Source organism: Peromyscus californicus, unplaced genomic scaffold (assembly GCF_007827085.1).
Source record: "Peromyscus californicus insignis strain IS unplaced genomic scaffold, ASM782708v3 Scaffold_8__1_contigs__length_139910024, whole genome shotgun sequence".
Taxonomy (NCBI): domain Eukaryota; kingdom Metazoa; phylum Chordata; class Mammalia; order Rodentia; family Cricetidae; genus Peromyscus; species Peromyscus californicus.
Window position 1 is genome coordinate 63,973,534 of NW_026294606.1, and position 23,825 is coordinate 63,997,358.

At 43.8% G+C, this 23,825-nt stretch overlaps 1 protein-coding gene across 4 annotated transcripts in view; it reads right to left on the reverse strand.

The window, feature by feature from the left end:
• Positions 1–6,526: 6,526 nt before the first annotated feature.
• Positions 6,527–23,825, reverse strand: part of Sephs1 (selenophosphate synthetase 1) — a 28,733-nt gene continuing 11,434 nt past the window's right edge. For 3 of the 4 annotated variants that reach the window (XM_052727216.1, XM_052727217.1, XM_052727218.1), the window contains 4 exons: positions 20,266–20,356; positions 17,702–17,801; positions 10,196–10,408; positions 6,527–8,453 (listed from right to left, as the gene is read on the reverse strand). In XM_052727216.1, coding sequence (XP_052583176.1) covers positions 8,239–8,453; positions 10,196–10,408; positions 17,702–17,801; positions 20,266–20,356 — 619 coding nt within the window. In that variant the 3' untranslated portion in view covers positions 6,527–8,238. The remainder of the gene's footprint in view (positions 8,454–10,195; positions 10,409–17,701; positions 17,802–20,265; positions 20,357–23,825) is intronic. The other variant, XR_008215638.1, reaches the window with a different exon arrangement.

The window sequence follows — 23,825 nt, forward strand, 5'->3', positions numbered from 1 at the left end:
GCTCGGCCATTAGCTCAGGCCTACCATTGTCTAGTTCTTACACTTACACTCAGCCCGTTTCTGTTCATCTATATGTCGCCACATGTTCTGTGGCTTTACCTGCTGCCTTTACATGTTACTCCCTGGACGGCAGGCTGGCATCTACCCCCAGCTTCCACCTCCCAGCCTCTCTTCTCTGTTTGTCCCGCCTATCCTATACTTCCTGCCTGGGCTACTGGTCAATCAGTGTTTTATTTATCAATGAATCATAGCAACATATATTCACAGCATACAAGACATTCCACAGCAGTTGACTTTATTTAATAAATGCAGTCTCAGGGGTCACAGTGTGATCAAATATCCCGCAACAGTGCACCTTATCTCTTGTGCACTCAGAGGCCAGAAGAGGGTGTGGGATCCTCTGGAACTGAAGTTACAGTTGCCATGTAGGTGCTGGGAATTGAACCTGGGCCCTCTAAAAGAGCAGCCAGTGCTCCTAACCATTGACTCAACTCTCTACCTCCACCCAATTTGAGACAAGTGCTGTGGAATAATCTTTTTGTATACTGTAAAGATTTGTCATTTGAATTGGTTTAATAAAACACTGGCCAGTAGCCAGGCAGGAAGTATAGGGGGGCGACCAAACTAAGAATGCTGGGAAGAGGAATGGCAGAGTTGAGAGTCGATAGCCAGACACAGAGGAAGCAAGATGAGAATGTCATACTGAGAAAAGGTAACATAGATATGTTAACATGGCTAAACATAGATAAGAATTGTGGGTTATTTTAAGTGTAGGAGCTAGTTAGTAATAAGCCTGAGCTACTAGTTGAGCATTTATAAGTAATATTAAGCCTCTGAGTCAATTAATTGGGAAGCGGCTTCTGGGTATTTGGGAGTTGTTGGTGGGACAGAGAACTCTGCCTACAGACAAGATCTTCAAGTAGCTCAGGCTGGTCTTGAACTCACTATGAAGTTGAGGATGACCTTGACCTCCTGATTTTCCCATTTCCACCTCCCAAATCCTGGGATTACAGCATGCACCATCATATCCAGTTTCAGGCTCATGTTTTTAATGCTTCATACTCAGAGAAGGTACTTTATTGAGAGGCTGTGGAAATAGGTGGTAGGGTCTTGCTGGGGAAGTAGGCCACTGGGGGTTACCCACTGGAGGTATACTATCCCTGCTGTCTTCCTGTCCTGCTATCTATTTCTGGTCTGCCAAGAAGTGAAGAACATCCCCCACCACAGACTGGTACTGCCACGATACTCTGCTTAAGTGTACGAGACCAAGCAGCCACAGGAGCCAGAATGCACCTGTCCACCTTGAAGTCACTCCACTGGAGTATCTGGTTCCAGCAATGTAAAAGTAAGGACACATTCGCCCTGGGCCCTTTGCATTTAGGCTACTGCATGGGTTCTAAACTCAAAAAATCTCCCCAAAGTGACCCTGACACACCCTTTGTCCCACTCCCATTTTTTAAAACAGATTTATTTTTTAATTACTTTCTAGTATGTGTGTATATCTGTGTGATGGCATGTTTGTGTGAGAACTGGTGCCCACAGAGGGTACAGGTGTCAGATTCCCTAAAACTCCAGTTACAGGTGGCTGTAAGCCACCTAAAGTGGATGCTGGAAACTGAACTCAGGTGCTGTACAAGAGCAGTACATGTTCTTAACCACCGAGCCATCTCTCCAGCCCCCACCCCCCCCATCTTAATGACAGCCACTGATCTACAGTAGTTTGAAGCAAAGGAAGAAGAGAGAGGTGGGAGGGATGATGCACACACTCACACTTTACATCTATTCGCTCTTCTGTAGACTTAAACCACAGCTTCAGCTTCTGTCCCATAAAAACCAGTCTTCTAAGAATAATTTCAGAAAAGCCAGATAGTGATATCCCTGCATCACTATCATCCTACAAATCATTAAGGGACAAAGAGAAACAAACTTATTTTCTCCAAACCTGAGTCTGACGTCAGCCCTCATGAAGCCATGGCTGCAGAACGAGAGGACAGGAGCACAAGGAGATTTTAATCTTTCAGCCTAAACTAGAAGCTAAAAGATGTGTATGTATGAATCTGGGAGAAGATGAAAGAATAACGTTGTCACTTATGGGATCATTCGGCTTGAGAGAGGCCAGGAAAGCCAGGGTGAATTACTGAGCGTGCAATGAAGCTAAGTCAGCTGGCATGAAGCCTTTCGTAACCATCAAGTGTCTTGTACGGCCTGAGTTGTTTACAGAGTACAAGGCAGGGTAGAAGGGAGCAGAGCACTGATCCATGTTAGCAGTGGCAGAAAACAATGTGTGCTGGACCTAACTAACAATAAAATCTGAACAGTGAGAGTGCACAAGAGGCTGGAGGCTGCGATCGGAGGGCCTGCTATCATTCTGGCAAGGCTTTTTGTTTCTTTGGCTCGAATTAATTAGCTTTTAAAAAATTTTTAAATTTTTTTGTGGTACCAGGGATCAATCAGACCCAGGCCCTCATGTACACCAGGCAAACTCTGTACTCTTGAGCTGCCCACTCCAGCTCCTGTTGTACTCCTAAAGCGCCTGTAACTGCAAGAAGAAAGGGCCCCGCCAGTGTCGCTGGGAAACCTCTTATCTTCATGGCCTGCAGGGTGTACTTTCTTCTTGGGGTTGACCGCATTAATTTGCTTTGTTCACTATATATAAATTCATATGGACCTGGGAATGCAGATGCACAGCTGTAATCTCAGCGCTCAAGAGGCTGCTCTACAGAGTGAGTTCCAGGACCACACAGAGAAACCCTGTCTTGGAAAACAAACAACAAAACAAAAACAATGAGATAAACAAAGACAAGAAACAAAAAGAAAACGAAGAAAGAGGAGGGGCTGGAGAGATGGCTCAGCAGTTAAGGGCACTGGTTGTTCTTCCAGAAGTTCTGAGTTCAGTCCCCAGCATGGTGGCTCACAACCATCCTTAATGAGATATGGTGCCCTCTTTTGGCCTGCAGGCATATATGCAGGCAGAACACTGTGAACGTAATAAATAAATCTTTAAAAAAAAAAAAAAAGGAAAGAAAATAATAATAATAAAAAATATATCCCAACACTGGGAAGTCGATGCAGAAGGGCAGCCTCCACCACAGTGAAAACTTGTCTTAAAATAAGTCTAAATAAATAAATAAATAAATAAATAAATAAATAAATAAATAAATAAATAAGGCAGGATTCTGCCCAGAAATGGACACAGTATCTTCTTATGTTGAAAACACCAGGTCTTTACCAAGAATTCTAATGGATATATTCTTTGTAGCTTGGTGCTATAGGAACCATGTCTTATGGCACACAGTCCCTAGCAAACTAGTTTATTTAAGCTGCTCCATAAACTCTATAAACTCAAGTGTGTGTGTGTGTGTGTCTCTCTAAGTATGAGCTGCTTGATGGACGCTGATGGACATAACTCTGCAGTCCAAACAGCAGATGGAGAGGTTTGGAAAGTGTGAGGGCCCATGTCACCCTAACCAGCAGTAAGCACCTGACACCGGCCCCAGTGCCACGTTATTGTCTGGGTCTTGGCTCCAGTTAGAAGAGTCACAGGAATTAGACTTCCAGATACCAGTCTGGACTCACAGTAATTCTGCTGCATAAAACTACAGAACAGCATCAGCACTGAGCCCCACAGCTGATGTCCCCCATCGGCTGATGTGTTTGAACACCTGGTCTCCGGCTGGAGGTAGACCCCAGGAAGCTACAGAGTGCTTGGCCAACAACCATGTTCAATGAATACTTTGCCTAAACGTCAGTCAGCATTCTGCCCACAGGAAGCTAAGAACAATATTAAAAAAAAAAAAATCTCCCAAAAAATTTAAATCTATTGTTTTTAATTGTGTGTATGTCCAGTCTAAAAGGATTAGGAAAATAGCAAGGAATGGTCAGACCAAGTCAGGACCAAACTTCAGCAGGACAAACATTAAACCTAGTGGCTCCATAGTCCAGCCCTGAAGCATGTCCTGTCTCACGATGGGTGCTCCAAAGGCTTGAACGGCCGGCCCCAAGCCTACAGCCTTGCTGGTGGCAGCCCACATGGCCCTTTCCCAGGCTGGCTCAACTCCCTGCTTGCAGCCTGGCGTCTCCACTGAAGTTTCGTCCCATCTCACAGCTTTACATCACACTTGGGAGCTGCAGATGGGTGAAGGACAATGAATTGCACAGCTTTCTAAACTGCCCTGGTAAGTTGTATCATCCTAACATTTAAGAACTATGCATTTCTGATTTTTTTATTGCTGACTGTACTACAAAATCTAGCATTTAGTAAACAGAAACATGAAGGTTCAAACTATTGTAGTTTTATTTCTCAAAGTGGACCGAAACCCAGGAATATAGCCTAGACATCAAATTTTATATAATTTTATTTTAAAACTATACAAAATGTGCCTGGATGATAAACACTACATCCTATATATTTCCATGTACATGTATTTTTATTCCTGAAACACAATAATGAAAGCTACATCAGCCTTTTCCTTTGCACATGATTACAGGAACCATAGTGAATTTTACTTTTGTTTTCTTTCATGGAAGTTTGGTTTTTGCTAATACTGTGGACTAAACCTGGGTCCTCGTGCAATACTGAGCTACACTCCCAAGCTTTTTCCCCCTTCCTTTTTGCTGGAAGAGAGCAGAGCAGGGCCTCATTAGGTTGCCTTGGCTGACTTTGAACTTGTGGTCCTCCTGTGTCAACCTCCTGAATATATGGGGTTACAGCCCCGTGTTATCAGGCCCAGTTCCATGGAGTTTGATGGGCTTCATTACATGCCTTTCTCCTGGGCATTAAACTCCCTATCAAGGACAATCAATCAACAGTGTTGATATCTGAGGACTGTCAAGTACAGGAAACCTTACAGAGAAGAGACAAGACCTATGTACCCCATCCTCACTGAGCAAGCCACAGTCACTCTCAGGTTCAGCAAGCTTGACTTCCAGGGGTTTGTGACCATGCCTAGATGCCCGGAAGTGCTGCCCAACTCCATTCAGTGCTGGTTTCATCCATCCACGCCTACTCTCATTCAAGACAGATTTACACAAAGGTAAAACATGCTTGTGCTCCACTCTTGGCAGGATTCTGGATTTTCACTGTGGTCCCTGGTGTTTCACGACTGTGACTCTTATGTGGATCCCTAATGGGAAAAGAACGCACTAATGTTGGGAGGAGAGATTGCTGTGATCAATGTGGAAAATCCCTGATCAATGTGGAAAAGAGCAGCTCCAGCGGGGTCTGTGCACGTTTATCATCAAGTCTCTCAAATATCTATCTAAAAACAAAATAGATAGGAATAAAATATTCCTGTCTCTACAGAGGAAGACAAAGATCTACAACTCTGACATTTAAAATACGTTAGATTGTATTTATTGTTAAGTGTGTGAGTACATGCCACGGTGTGCATGTGGAGGTTTCCCTCCGTGGCTTCCGGGGATGGAACTCATGCCATCAGGCTTGTGAGGGAAGCACCTTGTACCCACTGAGCCATCTTACCAGTTCAAGACAGGACACTTTTCAAAGCAATGTTGAATTCAGACTGCAAACGTGTCGCTCATACACGTATATAATCAGATCAAAACACTTCCAGGTAATTCATTATAACTCAAACAAAACTTCTAAGACTAAGATATTTCAAAATACTGAGCCAAAAAGAACAAGTATGTTATTACATTTTTTTCTTAGAAACAATTAGTTTCAACCCAGCCTGTGGAAATAATCAGCTAAACCTTGACATTCCTTTGCAAAAACTCTGGATATATGAGTGGAATTGATTCTAGTAGGGTCCAGCTTCTCCAGGTATAAGCAGTATTCCTATTTATCCTACCCAACGATTAGGGGTGCAACGTTCATCACAGAACTTACAGATTTCCAAGATGAACAGTGTTCAGTGTGAAGCTTTAGACTGGTACCAGAAGTCAGGTAAGAGTGACTGCTGGATAAATGTAAGAGTTCCACATTGACTTTGCCGAACTCAAGAACTGAACCCAGTGACAGACACTTGAGTCAAGGGACTTTCTAGTCACACACACACACAGACACACACAGTGTTGTTGGGTCACAGGTCAAGCACAGGAAATAGAAAGGCTAAGACTACAAAGAGCCCCAAGAGCCCCACTTTCTACACCACCCGTCAGCATTCCTTTTGAGATTAGTGGGTCTCAAGCTTTAGCGTACAAAGCCCTAAAGGGTTCACTTTGAAGGCTGATTATCTGGCTCCACAGCCAGAACTACTGATTCTGTGGGTCTGGGGAAAGGGCAGGAATGTCTCTTGACAAATGCCTGGGTGATTCCAGCACACAGGTTTCTGAGCACTCTGAAAACACAAGGGCTTTTCTTGGATCATGAATCCATGGACCCCTCAAGTCCCCAGCATTTTCTTTTTATATGAATCTTTAAAGACAACTCAGGGTATTATCCATCAAACTTCATCTCAACAGGCTTGCCACCAAGAAAAGTACAAGCTCTGGGGACAGACCATACATAGAATTAGCTTCGATTTCACCTATGTGAGGAAACAAAACGGAAGCAAGCCCAACAGTATGCTTTCTGCACTCACAGGATTCCAACACATTTTATTTTGCAGACCACTGGTGCGTACTTTCGAGGACCAACATCATATAGATTCCTATAAAGTGTCCAGTTAGTGTCCTTCTGTGACAGCTTCCACTGCTCAGGGCCACGCTTGGTGGCTTCAGTTCCAGCTCTAGGTGGATACAGGAGGTCCTGTGGCTCCTGAAGGACACAACCACGCTGCGGCCTCTTCCTTTCAGGGAATCCGTTTGCCCAGTGGCAGGTTCCTGGTTTTCTGTGTTGAGTGAGGCTGGGTGAGTTTACAAAGTGCAGCTTTGGGGCCTGTTAGCAGGAAGCATTGTGACCTGGAGAAGTGGTGCTTTTCTCTATTGAAGAAGGTGCTTGAGGACCCAGTGCCCTTGTGCTTAACGATGGGAGTCCCCAGCTGCTTCATAGTTAAAAGATAAGGAAGCCCCTGTTTTTAAGAAACACAGACAACACCTTTGTAGATTGCCTATTTGTTCTAGAACTACAAAATTTAATTCAAGAAAATATAGGTCCCATGAAAGACTTAAAAGTTTTATAAAACTAAAATCTAGTTTTCCCCAATAAATTGTACTTTAGGCAAAACCCTCCCAAATGCTTCTGAAATAATACTAAAAAGGGCATCTGATTATACAAGAGCAATTAAAAAAATTAAATATTTATTTGAATACCAACTTTTAAATTGGAGCTGCCACGGCGGCAATGCAGATTTGAACACAGATGACAAAATGCGTGCACAGCGAAGTACGGGCGCGAGGACAAAACGAGGCTAAGATTTAGGCTAAAGAGCTGCTGATTTTAAACAGGAGGCCTGAAATCACTATACAAAATATAAAATGTATCAAACGCTACCATCCACAGAACAGTCTTTATTGTTGATTATATTTAAAAATTATTTCCGAAGTAAATTAGATATTGAATTATAAATGAGTATTATACATGGACCCCCTATCGGAAGGCAATTCCTTGTCACACTATAGAACATCTAATTACATTGCAAAAAGTATCCTTTTTCCTATTGGTAAAGAACCATTAATGGTATTACTGCAAGTGTCAGGAAAGCTAACAAAAAAATTAAAAAAAAAAAAAAAAAAAAGAATTTTCTTTTTTTTTTTTTTTATTCTAAGTGCTTTCCATGCAGAGTAAACCTTACTGAACTGAGTCTGTGTGAGCTACTGCAGAATGTCCTGGGTCGAAGAAATGCCCCCGAGTTGTTAGACTCAGCTTCACAAATCAAAGACTCAAGGAATCATGCAACCCTCTGATTCCTGGGAGACCATCATGTCACTTACCAATTCTGTCTTTCTAGAATGTCAACCGAGACACTGAAATAGAAAAGGAGACAGGAACTGCCCAGTGACACAGCTCTCAGTATGTCTGGGGTGGGAAGCACCTTTAGAAAGCGCCTATGCGGCAAGAGATACGCATCTAAAGATTCAAAATGAATCAACAGTATGGATAACAAGATCATTCTCAACTCAGAAGCTGCCTCGAGGTTGGGTGCATCTTCAGTTAATGTAACAGGAAAAGAAGGCCATGGATTTCATTTTATTAATTGCATCCACTCACAAACCGACCTAGGGTCACCAGATGTGTAGACACAATGAGATTTGTGTTGCTCTTAGTCTTTAATTGAAGTGATGATAAAAGAAATAGATCTATTTAAAAACAAAATCCAGTAGCTAGCTCTGTCTAGATTAGGAGGTGGCACCAGGTGTGGGATTCACGTTTTGCGTGGCTACTTGAGGTGCGACTTCAATAATCCGAGGTTTGTCGATGATTCTGGCTGTGCGGTTGCCCTTCTCTACAATCCCAATAATCCATGCTTGGTGGCCTTCGCCATATTTGGGGGACTTTATCTCTGCACAGAACCGAGCTGCTTGCTCACGTGGTAGACAGATTAGCAGGCCTCCTGGCAAAGAGAGAGAGGAGGTTACTATTTGTGTGGTGCTGGGAAAGAAGGCGGCGGCGGCTTTCTGTGCCCCCACCGAAACCAACCCACACCCAGAGGCTGCTCCGCTCCAGAGACAGGGTAAGTGATCTGCTGGTAAACTCCCACTACGGTAAAACACTAATAAACCCAGCTAACTTCACACTGAAAATGACCTTCCCTCCACACCACTGCAACACTAGCAGAAGAGAAAGACGTGCGGGGCCAGAATCACACAGGGCAGTGAGTGACCTGCTCCACACCAGGAGACACAAGAGAAGGGCTCCTCCCCTGTGCTTCCCTGCAGACGCCTCAGCTCACCGAGAATGATGCTGTGACATGTTTTTAAACCTAAGACTCATGAGAAGGCCTTTCCTTGAAGATATCTAGGCACTAGTCCTGACTCTTAACTTTCTGCAAAACACAAAAATACCAATTTTCCTTCTTGTTTCTAGCAGCCAGGCCAGAAAGCTTGAGTTTCTAAGTGACCAGGGAAAAACTTTCAGAAAACGAAGGAACTGAGCTAAGTGATGGAGGCGGCTAGCTCAGGTAATGCTCACTTGGGTGCCCACTAGGTGGCAGAAACTGCTCTAGCCAGATAGCAGCTAACAGGGGACTAGTTTAACTACTTCTAGTAAGGAGCAGTGAGCTGAGGATGCCCAAGTCCTGGTAGAGGGCTCTGTGGGCTCCAACCCTGGCCTGATAGCAGAATCTTTTAGGGACTCGGGCCCATGCCAACCAGTTTCCTAGGAGTTGGGTCTAGCAATGTGCATTAAAGTAGTTCTAGAGAAAATGAAACGGAAATGAGGAAAACTGAGGAAGAAAAAAATTGGGGGAAAAGAAAACTTAGAAGGTAAACAGAGGCAGCAAGGTAAAGGGGGAAAGAGAAACATGGGGCAAAAGGGAAACATGACTCTGAAGTGGTACATACACCCTGAAGCACAGTACACACACTACACCACTTTTTAAAAGATCATCCTTTTTAATTATGCCTATGCTCATGAGTGAGGGTGTCCATGGAGGCCAGAGACGTTACCTCCCCAAGAGTTGGAATTACGGGCAGTTGTGAGCTGCCAGATGTGAGTGCTGGAAACTCCTCTCAGAAAGGGCAATACATGCTGTATTGGGCCATCTCTCCAGCTCCATACTATTGCACTCTTAAAACAACTTTTTATTTTTAAAACTGGATCACAGTACATAGCCTGGGCTGATCTCAAGCTTGAAGCCATCCTCCTGCTTCCGCCCTCTGAGTATGAGGATTACAAGCATGTACAAGACACACCTGGATTTTTTTTTTTTTTTTGAGATAGTCAGGGCTTTGCTATGTTGCAGAGATCAGCCTCAGACTTGTAACCATCCTGACTCTGCTTTCTACGTAATGGGGAATGCTGTGATGTTCTGCTAAAACACCAAGTTTAAAGGCTTTTTAAGAAAAATAAAAAAATAAAAAACAGCCTGTTTAATCTTATCTATGGTTGTCAGAGTTCAAGGATTAAGTTTCCAGTGAATGTGATATGTGATCTTTCCTGAGCGTCCATCTTCCACACCACCTTATAAAAAAGAACACAGCTACATTCAACTCAAAACAGCACCTCAGTCCCACTGGAGGGCACTGCGAACCCACAGCAGGAGGGACACGTCTGTCACGCCTGACCTCAAACCCAGTGGGGACTCACTGGTGCCCAGGGCTTTCTTAGCTTGACCAGGGAACAGGATCCTTGTACCTGATGTCTCCGGGCAGGTCCCATGCATAAGGCCGAACATGTTTCCACAGGCTTTGCTCACAGCTGCCATCTTGGCCAGGACAGGAAGGTTGTGAATCACAAATGACACCTCGTTCCTCTGTTGCTTGGCCAGGTTCTGTGCATGGCCCAGAATCCCGAAGCCTGTGATGTCAGTGGCTGCGTGAGCATTGAACGTGTGCATAAGGCCTGCAGCTGAGAGAGGCAGAGGGGTGACTTGAGAAAAACTCACCTTTCCCCACTCAAAGCCTCTCTGAGGAGAGACGGCACAAAGCAGCGTTGCAAAGTCAACAGAGACCAGAGTTAACCGCTGGAGACTGGGTTCTCAGTGCAGCTGAAACCACTCAGCCACATGGAACCCAGCAGCAGGTCCATCGAGGCCCACTTCCTAGTAAATAAAAAAGCTGTAGAGAGGAAACCCGTCAACACAAACCCACAGTCTACTAACACATTGAAAGAATGCCTGACTTAAATATTCTTAGATAACTAGAGTTTTCTGAGAATTGAATGACTTTTACTTAAAGCTTTGAGATAGGGTCCATATGTGATCCAGGCTGGCCTCAAGCTCCTATTCCTTCTGCCTCACCTCCCAAGTGTTGGGATTACAGGCCTGTGCCACTCCAGACCTTCAGGTTTTCTTATTCAGAGCAGCATTAGGGAAGAAGAATCAACTGAGCATGTTTAAACAAAAACTGAAATGTCATCCAGGGTTCCCACACGGCCTACGGGAACACTGTGCATTAGTGCATTTGATGAGTCCAACTTGTATTTTACAGTCAGCTAGGAAGCATGGTTTACATGAGTACCCACCGTGTGTTCATAAACGTGTAACAACATGCACGTGAGAAGCAGCTCCACTGCTCTGGCCTCACGGGCCTCTTTCACTAGCTCTTCCTCCCTTCTCCGCCCTGGCAGCCCCTCATCTCTTTACTGCCTCCATGGTTTGCCTTTTCGGGAAGGTCATGACTGGCTTCTTTCATTTCATTTAGCAATATGCAGCAGGCTTCCCCAGGCTTTCATTGATTGGCAACCCCCCTTTAAAAACTGATAGTAATATTTGACACCTGGATGTGCCATTTTATCTGTTCACCCACTGATCTTGGCTGTTTCTAAGCTCGGCAGTTAGGGGCAAAGGCACTATAAACAATTCATGCAGGTTCCTGGGTGACAATTGCTTTGGGGTAAACAGTTAGGCACACCTGTTAGATCATATGGTTAGCAATAACATTAGTTCTGTACCAAGAGGCCTAACTCTGCTGGAAAGCGGATGTGCGTTTTGCATTCCCACCAGGAATGAACAAGAGTTCCTGTTGCTCCCTGTTCTTGTCAGCGTTTGGTGTTGTCTCAGCCTGTAGTTTGGCATTCTGACACGTGTGAGGAGCACCTCACTGTTTTAATGTGTGATTCTCTCAGGACACAGAACCCCGAGCATCTCTGGGTGTCTTACTGTCAATACCTTTCCTGAAGAGGTGTCAGTTCAGACCTTTCGATTTTGTTGTTTTCTTACTTTTGAGTTTTAAGAATTTGTCATAAATTTTGGCCATCAGACCACTACCAGCAATGTGTTTTGTAAAGATTTTCTCCCACTCTGTGCCTTGCCTTTTCTTCTGTGTGTACATGTATATGGTGTATGTGTACGTATATGTGTACGTGTAATGTGGTGTATGTTTAAATGTATGTGGTGTATGTGTACATGTGGAGGCCAGAAGCAACTGCAGGTGTTGTTCCTCAGGTACCACCCATCCTACTTTTTGATTTTTAAAAATATTTTATTATTTTATGTGGATTGGCGTTTAGGCTTCACTTGTGTGCCTGGTGCCCATGGAGGCCTGAAAAGGGCATGCAACGCTCTGGAACTGGAGTTATAGATGGCTTTGAGTGGCCATGTGGGTGTTGGGAATTGAACCCAGGTCCTCCGTGAGAGAGTTTTACCACTGAACCATCTCTCTAGTCCTTCATGTTACGTTGTGGGACACTGAGACCCGAGGCTCACTGGTTATATATAATAGGTTGGCTGGCAGCAAGCCCCAGGGACCCACCTGCCTCTGCCTCCCAGCACTGGGATTTCAAGGGTATATCACCATAGCCAGTTCCTTATGTGGGTTCGGGGACTTGAACCCAAGTACTCATGACTGTGGGTAAGTACTTTTTCAACTGAGCTATTTCCCAAGTGTCTTTCATCACCTTAGCTGTTGTGTACAGAACAGTTTTATCTTAATTACAGTCAACAGCCATCTTCTTCTCTCAGGTAGTACCAAACTTCTGTTCATCTAACTGTTGTATCTAAGAAGTCTTCTCCAAGGCCACTAAGTTTTCTTCTGGGCTATGCTCCTGGAGGTCTGCAGCTATTCTGAGTTTCTTTCTATGAAAGACAACGATCTTCCCTTTGGTTCTGCACATGGATGTACACTTGTTCCAGTACCGTTTGCCAAAAGCCCCTGCCTGCTGCCGGTTTGGCTCTGTTCTCCTGCCAGATGTCAGGGTGACTGCAGCAGCACAGCCCGAGTTTCTTAGTAAAACTATGACAAGTTTCATTTTCAAATGGATTGTTAAAGGTAGACTGTCTTTCTAGTAGAACATCATTTGGTCATGCAGAATTCTGTGTGCCAGTGTATATGGATAAGTACATGGATAAATAATCAGTAATGCAAAAGGAGTAAGAGCAGCCACTAGGTCCATGTGCATTGTAATAACCAATAAGGCAACGACAGTAAGCTGAAGGGAAATATCTAGAAGCCATGGAGGAATACTTAAAAATGCAAACGGAAGCGGTTTTAAGGTAGACAACCATGCATAATTTTCTTTGCACTTTTTTTTTTTTGCTGTTGTTTTTAAGGAAGTATAAAATTGACTTAATAATAACCACAAAGTTCTGGTTAATCAGGAATGACATAATTTGCAATAGCTGTTTTTTATAGTTTTTTTAAAAGAAAAACATGACAAAGACTTAAAAGATATTTTCACAGTTACAGTATTCATTTAGCCTTATTCAGTTTAAACAATTTTTAAAAAAAGAGGTATTTTATGCTCTAAACAAATGAAACACATAAGGAAAATATAATAGACACATTCCACAGCAATCTTTACATTTCTATTTCAATACTAGTACATTTCAAAGCATTTTGATACATAAACATGCAATCATGTACAACCGCTATATACTAAAATTTAGTTTAATTAGATCTTTCAAGTAACACGCAATTCAAACTCAAGTGCTTTAGTAAGTGCTGTGTAGGGAGACTCAATATCAATCATGTATAAGAACCGTCATGATTGTAAGGTTATCTCTTTCCCTTTACACGGTGAACTATTTCCTCCATATGTGAAGAGCTAAATAAAATATTTTGTGTGTAAAAGCATTTCCTAAAACAATTTGCATTAATGAGATAATTATTGTAGTAGGACGATAGGTAGAAATCCCCCAAAGCAAAAACACAAAGGTTAAAGAAAAAATAGTAAACACATTCCAAACAAGGATCAGACAGAGACAAGAGGCTTTAATATGGGCTTTGGGATTTCTCTACTGATCTGTATTAGTTTTAAAACTTCTCTAGGAAGGGGAAAGAATATGATCAAAATATATTATGTTGAGCCGGGCATGGTGGTGCACACCTTTAATCCCAACACTTAGGCGGCAGAGGCAGTGGGTTCTCTGTGAGTTCAAAGCCAGTCTGGTTTACAGAGTGAGTTCCAGGACAGCAAGGACTACACAGAGAAACCCTGTCTCAAAAAAACAAAAATAACATATATATTGTACTGAAAATTCAAACAAACAAACAACAACAAAATCAAAAAACTTCTCTATTGGAAGCGTATAATTCCATCCTCTTTTTTTTTCCCTTCTGGAGTTTTGAGACAGAGCCTTACCACGCTGCCCAGGTTAGCAATAAACTTTTTAACCAGGCAGGCCTTGACCAATGATCATCTTCCCTCAGCCTCCTGAGTAGCTGGCTTGGGAAAACATATTTGTGGAAGATTTGGGGATTCTTGTTATAAACGGAGTTATATTTTATGAAGGATAAAGGTCAGTGCCTGGACTGTTTTTGAGTTCCAGCACTTTGCTGAGGAGTCCGTCTTTCTGGTCTCTGCTGCTCAGCTCTGCTTTACTGCCAAATGCAGCACATTTCTACACAGCAAGTACTGTCAGAAGACGTCAGTAGCTGGAGGAGGGCCCTCGGGGAAAGCACTTGCCGTGTAAGCACAAGGCCCTGAATTCAGATCCCCAGAACCAACACGGGGCCTACGGAGCATCTGCATTTCTGCACCCTAAGGTGAGAACCGAGGCAGGGATGGGAATTTCTCAGGTCACAGATCTGGCATATGCCGCAGCAAACAAGAGACCTGTCTCAAGGTGGAAGGTGAGGACCAAGGAGACTGTCCCCTGACTCTCACCTAAGTCCCACAGCACCCACATACCCACAGTCACACAGGTGCACAGTGGTGCTCGTCGGGGGCAGGGGGCAGTGCATCAAAAGCTAAGAACAAGCTTTCTAGAAACAATGGCTTACCGTTTTTAAAAGATCCATGAGAAGTGCCTCTGCTTAATTATAAACTATTTAGCTGGTGTGAACACCAGTAAAACAGTGTAAGATGATTAAAGGAGGGGCTGGAGAGACAGCTCAGCAGGTCAGAGGGCGTGTTGCTCTTCCAGAGAACCCAAGTTTGGATCCCAGCACCCACAGCAACAGCTTCACAACCTCCTGTAACTGTAGCTTCGGGGGATCTGATGCCCTCTTCTGGCCTTCAAGGGCACTGTGCAAATGTGTTCATACATACAGACACATAAAGACATACTTTAAAAAGATGCTTAAACCATGTCAAGGATTGCCTTGGTATGCTGGCTTGTATTACGTCCACTTGGCACAAGCTGGAGGGAACCCCAATAAGAAAATGCCTCCATCAAATCAGGCTGCATAAGACAGGCTTTGATTCCCAGCACTGCACAGAACCCAGCAGGGTGATACACACCTGGTATTTCAGCACTCAGGAGACAGAGGCAGGAGGATTAAAAGTTCAAGGGTGGTGGAGGCCAGCCCAGGCTACATGAGACTGTCTCAAAAAACAACAAAAATAAAAGGTTACAGACAAATGAGTGATTTATCTCACCCTGAACATTTAATTGATTGGAAGTTTAAAAAAAGCCCCCTCCCCTTATATTTTAAGTTAAATCTTCGGAGACACATTGTTAAAAGAGTCTGAGAAAGGAGGGGCATAGTGGTCCACACCTTTAATCCCAGCCCTGAGGAGACTGAGGCAGGAGGAACTCTAGGAGTGAGTGGTTAGCCAAGGCTACAGTGACACTTGATACTTCGTCTCAAAAACAAAACCCCAGACAATTGATAATTCAATATGTCTTTGGGAGGCTATAGTTTCCAAGTGATGGCTGACTCTTATCACAGAAAAACAGCTAAACTCTCACGGCTATTCTCACAACCGTAAGGTAACAAGTGACTTGCTTAGAATCCCAGTTGTAATTTGATCAAAGTGTGTGTGTGTGTGTGGGGGGGTGCCTGACAGTGTCCACTGTACACATGAGATAGGGTGGAGACACTAAGTCAGAAGCATGGAAATTTGATCAAGAGATGTGCTGTCAACATGCCATATAATGCCCCGGCTATCACATACAAACTCAGATCCAGTTTCAAAGGGGCTCATGATGAGTAGCTGGGACATCTTCATGTTACCTGACCAGTAAGTCTAAATGCAAACACTTGAAATGACAAAGTTCTGATGAACAGCTAACCACACAATGACACTCCATGGTACATCTAGACTCAGTTTTCAACGCCTGTCTTTCTTGTAACCAACAGTCAAGTTTTAGAATAGCCTTTCCTTGACACATTTGAAGCTTGCAGGCGAAACACACTCAGCCAGGGTGATTTTACTGTATCTCTTATTTACAGGTGTTGTCTATGGCCAAAGAAGCTATTTTACTACAATTAAAACAACAGCTGGGGCCAGGGAGAAAGCTCAGTCAGTACGGTATGAAATCTGAGCCCAGAACCCAAGTAAAAAACCTGTGCCTGGTGCCACATGCTGGGGAGGTGGAGACAGGTGGACACCTAGGGCTTGCTAGACAGCCAGCCCAGCCTAATGGGTGAGCTCTAGATCAGTGAGACCCTGCCTCAAAATACAAGGTGAAGGGCAAAGTTGACCTCTGGCCTCTGTATACACACATGCATGTACACTTGTACACATGCATGCACCCACCTATATTAATACATACACATATGTGAAAGACAAAGCAGCACTTGACATTTGTACAGCACCTGCTTTGTGATGGTTTATATAACTGAATAAAAATCCTATACAATAAGATTTACATCTCTCCATTCAATCAAACAAGCCACTATATCTTAACTAGTTTAAAGTCATGCACTAAAGCCTGTGTAGTGACTGGATGAGTAATGGCCACCATAGGCTCATATAGTCAAATATTTGGTCCCCAGTTTGTGGAACTGTCTGGAAAGGATTAAGAGGTGTGGCCTTGTTGGAGGAGGTGTGTCACTGGGGACAGACTTTGAGGTTTCAAAAGTCCATGCCATTCCCAGTTAGCTCTCCCTCACTGCCTCCTGCTTGTGGATAAGGATGTAAGTGCTTAGCTCCTGCTGTAGCTCCCTGCTCTCTGCCATGACATGAAGGAGACTTACCCCCTGAAACCTCCAATACCCTTTCTTCTGTAAGTTGCCTTGGTCATGGTGTTTGTTTGCCACAGCAACAGAAAAGTAATTAAGAGTCCATTTCACAATTGAAAGGGCAAACTGTTTTGACTGCAGTTTTTTTAATTAAAAAATAACTCATTATTTTAAAATTATGAATATGTTAATGTGCACATGACGTCAAGTGCTCTTGGAGGTCAATCACCCAGGATGGGTACTAGGAACTCAACTCTGAACTTCTGCAAGAGCAGTTGGCTCTTTTAACCACTGAGCCACCTCTCCAGCCCACATACTGCTTTGTTGGTGGTGGGGTTTTTGTTTGTTTTTTGAGACAGGGTTTCTGTGTGTAGCCCTAGCTATCCTGGAAATCATTCTGTAGACCAGGCTGGCCTCAAACTCAAGAGATCCATCTGCCTCTGCCTCCCGAGTGCTGGGATTAAAGGTGTGCAGAGCCCTACTGGGATTCGTAAAGTGCCCCCCCCAACAACTGGCTCGAAGGAGGAGGAAGGCCCATGTGGACATTATGGTGAGAAATTACCTACTAGAAGTCACATCTAACTCTTTTTACTGAGAACAGCTTCTCCTCGACTCACAACAGGATTCAAAACCCGATGCTACTTCCACATTCAAGAGCTGAAATGTATTAGGGAGCTGTCATACTGAAATTATGAATTAAACACCATCTGCCTATATTCCCAGTAGTAATCTACGGACCCAAAGCAGGTACCAAGAGAAGATGCTGGTGTTTGGTCACTGCCATGTTCTTCCTCGTCCTGGGTCTCCCTCCTTTCTCTCTCTACCCCTCACCAGAACGCCCTTTGCCCCATACCTGTCCTGTTGAGCCGCGCCATGTTCATCATCGCTTCCTGGTATGCCAACTCTACATCTTCCTGGGTGACCACTAGCTTGATTTTATTCCACTTTTCAGGCTAGCCATAGAACACAGGTGAGAGAGAAAAATGAAAATGTGATTCATCTTTACTTCTCTGCACTTACAAAAGGATCACTTTGCTTAGTCATCTCCTGGGACTGGGGTATGTCTGATATGTATGCATATTGCTGGTGACCAAACCCAGGGCCTCACACATGCTCAGCATAGCCTGTACCACTAAGCCACACACTAGTCTCTAGGAATTTTATTTATCTAGTGTGAAAAGGCAGAGAAATGTTCTAACTCTGTGCTCCTCTGTGATTAGTATTTTTCATAGAACTACCACCATGCTATTGTCTGCTTATCCCACATTTCCATAGTAAATATCACAGCATGCTGGATATGTAAATCTAACAGGACACAAAGCTGGACCCCACTCTTACTTGGCCAGGTATAAATTCCTCTATTAACATTGTTTTCAAGGGCCGAGGATGCAGCTTCAGTAAGAGTTTGACTAGTATTCACAAAACCTTGAACACTGTAACAAGAACAGAATTTTCCCCATGCCTTGGCTTCCTTTCCCATCTCCTCTATTAGGTAAATGGCTTCCATTTTTTATGTTATACCTTTTTTTTTTTTTTACTTTAACTGACTCGTGCAGTGAAACTATCTTGATACAAACATGTGGAATTTTTAACTGTCCACACTGAGGACAGCCTTGGGTGAGCAAATAAGGTATTATCAAAGGGACAAAAAGGCCTTTGTCTGATTGTCACAGAACTTAGCACAATGATATAAGTAAGGTTCATGGCACAAAGATATCACAGACCACTAATTGCTCTATGATTCACGCATTCACTTAACTGTCTTGAACACTATAAACAATACCCAAGGCGCTGGGGTAGAGCCTGCCTAGCATATGTGAGGCCGAGTTTGGTCCCCAGTATCACAAAATCCAATAACCTCCCACACACTGCTAGGCGTTAGGACCAACTTCCATCTCTCCCAGAAGAAGCATCCACTCTGATATCTGTACCTATCATTCCCTGCCTGTCAAAAACCAGTATCCTCAGACTACAGATTCTAAAACTCTGACAGTTACCTCTAACCTTTATAAAAAACAACAACAACAAAACCCAAAACATTATTATCTGCCTTTTCAAATTCTGAGTATTCACTGAAAATAAATAAATCATGAAGCAGTAGTTTGGGAAGTGGAAGTGGAGAGAGAGAAGGCCCTGGCTCCCCCATTCCTGACACCCTTACCCTTCTGCCCCCCCCCCCATGTAAGAGTGTGTGCAGGCTAAACTGCACAGCACTTCTGTGACCATCTTCACAGCAACTTCCCAGGCGGGTTCACATCACTGAGTAAAGAGGGAAAATAACTGGGCGGTGGTGGCGCACGCCTTTAATCCCAGCACTTGGGAGGCAGAGCCAGGCGGATCTCTGTGAGTTCGAGGCCAGCCTGGGCTACCAAGTGAGTAGGAAAGGCGCAAAGCTACACAGAGAAACCCTGTCTCGAAAAACCAAAAAAAAAAAAAAAAAAAAAAAAAAGAGGGAAAATAAGTGAAGAATGTTGCCACCTCTGAGATGAAAAAAAAATTTTTTTGAGGTTTAATTTTATTTATTATTATTATTCTTTCTTCAAGACAGGGTTTCTCTGTGAAGCCCTGGCTATACTGGAACTCGCTCTGTAGACCAGGCTGGCTTAAAACTCATAGAGATCTGCCTGCCTCTGCCTCCCAAGTGCTAGGATTAAAGGTGTGTGCCACCACTTGGCAAAATTTAGTTTTTTAGTATCTTATGTATATGGGCATTTTGCCTACACATAAGTCTGCATACCACACGCATGCAGTGCCCACAGAGGCCAGAAGAGGGCACTGGATCCCTCTGGAATAGTAGTTGGTCACAAGTGGGTGCTGAGAAGAAAACCCAGGTCCTCTGGAAGAGCACTCAGGTGGCTGAGCTCTGAGATTTCTTAGTGGCTATATCAAGATAGGATAAATGGTTGATAAGTGACATAAGTCTGCATTATTCTTTCCCAACTATTTCTCAAGCCTGGCAGTTTCAGAAATTAAACACACCACATGTGAGGGCAGAGGGAAATCTTAGTCATTGGCGCTGTCATGACAAAAAAAAAGAATGATAGCTCTGTGGGATAATGCTTAGGAGAAATATCTTTTTATTCATTCTCCACAAGAACATCACACATCTGAATGTTCTTAAGTTCCTAACCAATTTAAAGACAACAGTAGCGTATCACAACAACCCCAAACCCCAGGACTAATATGCCAACAACTAACCCTATTTATATTATTTTGAATGTCACTTCCCAGAATTCTTATCCACACAATCTGATGCCTCAAGCTGGGCCTTACCTCCTTCAAACATTAGATGGATTAAATTTTCCTTTATAAGAATATGGATAACTCATCTAAGGCCTTTACTGAAACTAAAAAGCAGCTCTGAAAGCTAACTGTCCAGCTCACCTCCACCTCACTCCTCAACAGCTCTTTACTTACAATATCCAGCCACTGGTGCACAGCGACCGCCACTTGCGTCCCCAGGGGTTTTGTCAAGACCAGCACATCTCCTGGTACTGCATTATCTGGCCTGCGAAGAAGACAGAGCATGTTCTAGTCAAACTAACCAAGGAAATAAACGAATTATTAAAGCAAAACAGGAAATCTTGCTAAAAACTATTTTTGTACTTTTTTTGGTGTCTGTATGTGTATGTATGAATGCTTGTGTGTGTGAGCTGGGCAGAAGCCAGAGTCAATATTGAGTGCTATCGTCACTTTTACCACCTTATTTTTTTGAAATAAGGTCTCTCACTGAAACCAGGACTCACCATTTTGGCTAGACTGGCCGGCTAGTAAGCCCCGGGGGCTTGCCTTTTTTTGTCTCCCAGTGCTGGGGTTACAGTGAACACTGCCAACACCCAACTTTTTTTTTCTTTTTTTAAAGACAGGGTTTCTCTGTGTAGCTTTGGCGCCTTTCCTGGAACTCACTCTGTAGCCCAGGCTGGCCTCAAACTCAGAGATCCACCTGCCTCTGCCTCCCGAGTGCTGGGATTAAAGGTGTGTGCCACCACTGCCCGGCCCCAACACCCAGCTTTTATGTTGCTGCTGGAGACACAACTCAGGTCTTCATGCTTGCCCCACACATGCCAATGCCACCCGTTAGGAGAAGGAATCCTCCTAATAAGACACAGAAAGCTTAATGGGAATGTCTTCAGCTACTGGAGTAAAAAGAGCTTGGGGAAAGTAAACAAGGTGTTCAACTTCACTCTTGTGAGTAAGATTCAAACCACCAAGCAGAAGCTGGGCACACTGCTCTCCACTTGTCATCTGAGGTACTTGGAAGACTATGGCAGGAAGATCAAACCCTGCTTTACACAACAGCCAAAATAACAACTGAAAAAGAGAGCACGCCCAGAGTGAGCGAGGATCACTCAACAGCAAGAGTGATCCTCAAGATCAACAGCAACGAGGATCACTCAAGAACAAGAGTGAGCGAGGATCACTCAAGAGCAAGAGTGAGCGAGGATCACTCAAGAACAAGAGTGAGCGAGGATGACTCAAGAGCAAGAGTGAGCGAGGATCGCTCAACAGCAAGAGTGATCGGGGATCGCTCAACAGCAAGAGTGAGGAAGGATGACTCAACAGCAAGAGTGAGCGAGGATGACTCAACAGCAAGAGTGAGTGAGGATCACTCAAGAGCAAGAGTGAGCGAGGATCACTCAAGAGCAAGAGTGAGAGAGGATCACTCAAGAGCAAGAGTGAGCAAGGATGACTCAACAGCAAGAGTGAGCAAGGATGACTCAAGAGCAAGAGTGAGCGAGGATCACTTAACAGCAAGAGTGAGTGAGGATCACTCAAGAGCAGAGTCATTCCTTCCATACACAAGGCCTGGGGTTCAACCCCCCAGTACTAGAAAAACAAACCAACAAAAACCACCATGAGCCGGGCGGTGGTGGCGCACGCCTTTAATCCCAGCACTCGGGAGGCAGAGGCAGGCGGATCTCTGTGAGTTCGAGGCCAGCCTGGGCTACCAAGTGAGTTCCAGGAAAGGCGCAAAGCTACTCAGAGAAACCCTGTCTCGAAAAACCAAAAACCAAAAAAAAAAAAAAAAAAAAAAAAAAAAACCACCATGCAGAGCAGCAAAGATTAAGTCTGTTAACCCACTGTCATTTGGGATATGGAGAATATGGCTGATCTGTTCACTGCTGGCAGTGAATCCTGGGAGAGCCTTTATGAAGGGCAGGCTCTCAGCATTACTGGTACAGCCCTGACCTAGGGATTCCTAGAACTTGTCCTAATGACCTGCTCTAAGATTACTCTTGGAGTGTTAGTTATGGTATCAAAATAACCAAACATAACTAAAATGTCAACAGTAAATACACAAACTAGTAAGAGGGTGCCTAGGATGGGAAACGTGGGGCCTCAGCACAGATAAGGGCCACTCTACTGTAGATTCTTTTACATCTTTTAGATTCTGACCCAGATTAACATATAGCTACTACTGAGTCATCAAAAACTGTCGGAAGGGCCAGTGAGATGGCTCAGTGGATACTTGCCACCAACTCTCAGGGCCTGAGTTCAATTCATAGGACTCATGTGATAGGAGAGAATCAACTCCTGCAAGTTGTCCCCCGCCCCCCATAAATAAATAGATAAACACAGAGTAAAACAAGTAAGTGGAATTTCTACTAACTTTAAAAAAATAGGACAGGGTGCCTCTGCTTGTATTTTCTGGTGGTGAGCCTAGCCTTTAACAGCTGAGCCACCTCTCCAGCCTGAGGGTGCCTTTTCTTAACATCAAACATGGGAAGTGAAAATCTGTGTTGAGATCCATCTCCAAAGAACGCAGAGAAATGCTCTCCCACCCCCAAAGAAAGCTACAAGACAAGATGCCCGACATTATCAGTCATCAAGGAAACACAAATCAAAACCACAGTGGGATGTCACCTACACTATGCTGGCCTGGCTATGAGCAGAATGACATCATAGAACAACTTCTAGAGGGGATGTGGAGAACTTGTGTCTGTGCATACACAAAGTAACAAAACAAAACTGAACCTGTACAGCATTCATAGTAATAAGAGAAAACAACTCAAAATTCCACCAACCAGTGAGCAGAATTGTGGTATATACAAACAAAAGCTTATTAGGCCATAAAAAACACTATGGAGTTTAGGGGTGGCAATACAGACCTTTAATCCCAGTACTTGGGAGGCAGAGGCAGGTGGATCTCTGTGAGTTCAAGGCCAGCCTGGTCTACAGAGTGAGTTCCAGGCCGGCCAAGGCTACACAGAGAAACCCTGTCTGGAAAAACCAACCAACCAACCAACCAACCAAACAAACAAACAAAAAACAATAAAAAACAATAAAAAAATGTCCTACAGAGAATGGTTCCATTTATATAAAATGCTCAGAACAGGCAGATCCTTAAAGACAAAAGGAAGCTTTCTGGTCTCCAGAGCATTTGGAGGAAGAAACTGGAAATGTCTGCATGCAGACAGGCTTGCTGCATGGATGCAAACGTTCTGCTACTGGAGAGGCTGATGACCGCTCAAGCCTGTACTCACAAAACCAATGAACTGTGCACTGAAAACGCTGACGTGGAGGGAGAGCTCAGTGGTGGAGGATGTGGTTAACAGACACAAGCAGCTGTACTCAATCCCAAGTACAATAAAACAAATCAGAAAAGCTGTCAAGGCCGCACTTACCTGCAATTCCTGTACTGAAGAGGCTGAGGCAGGAGGATCATGAGTTTGAGGTCAGTAAGAGATACAGAATGACACCTTGTCTCAAAAAGCTAAGGCAAAAAATAGACAAATAAAATGCTGAATAACGAGGTATATATTTTTGTTAAGTGAAATTTACAAAGTCTAAAATTACTCAAAAATAGGATCAAAGTTCAGATATATGCTACAAAATTTATGAATATAAAAATACTCCATGTTAATATGCTAAGTGAGACACCAACCAAGATGTGTATGAAGGACCAGCAAGTGATAACTGAGTGGGAGCGTTTCTGCTCAGGGTGATGAAAGTGTTGTAAGGGACCCTGGTGATTC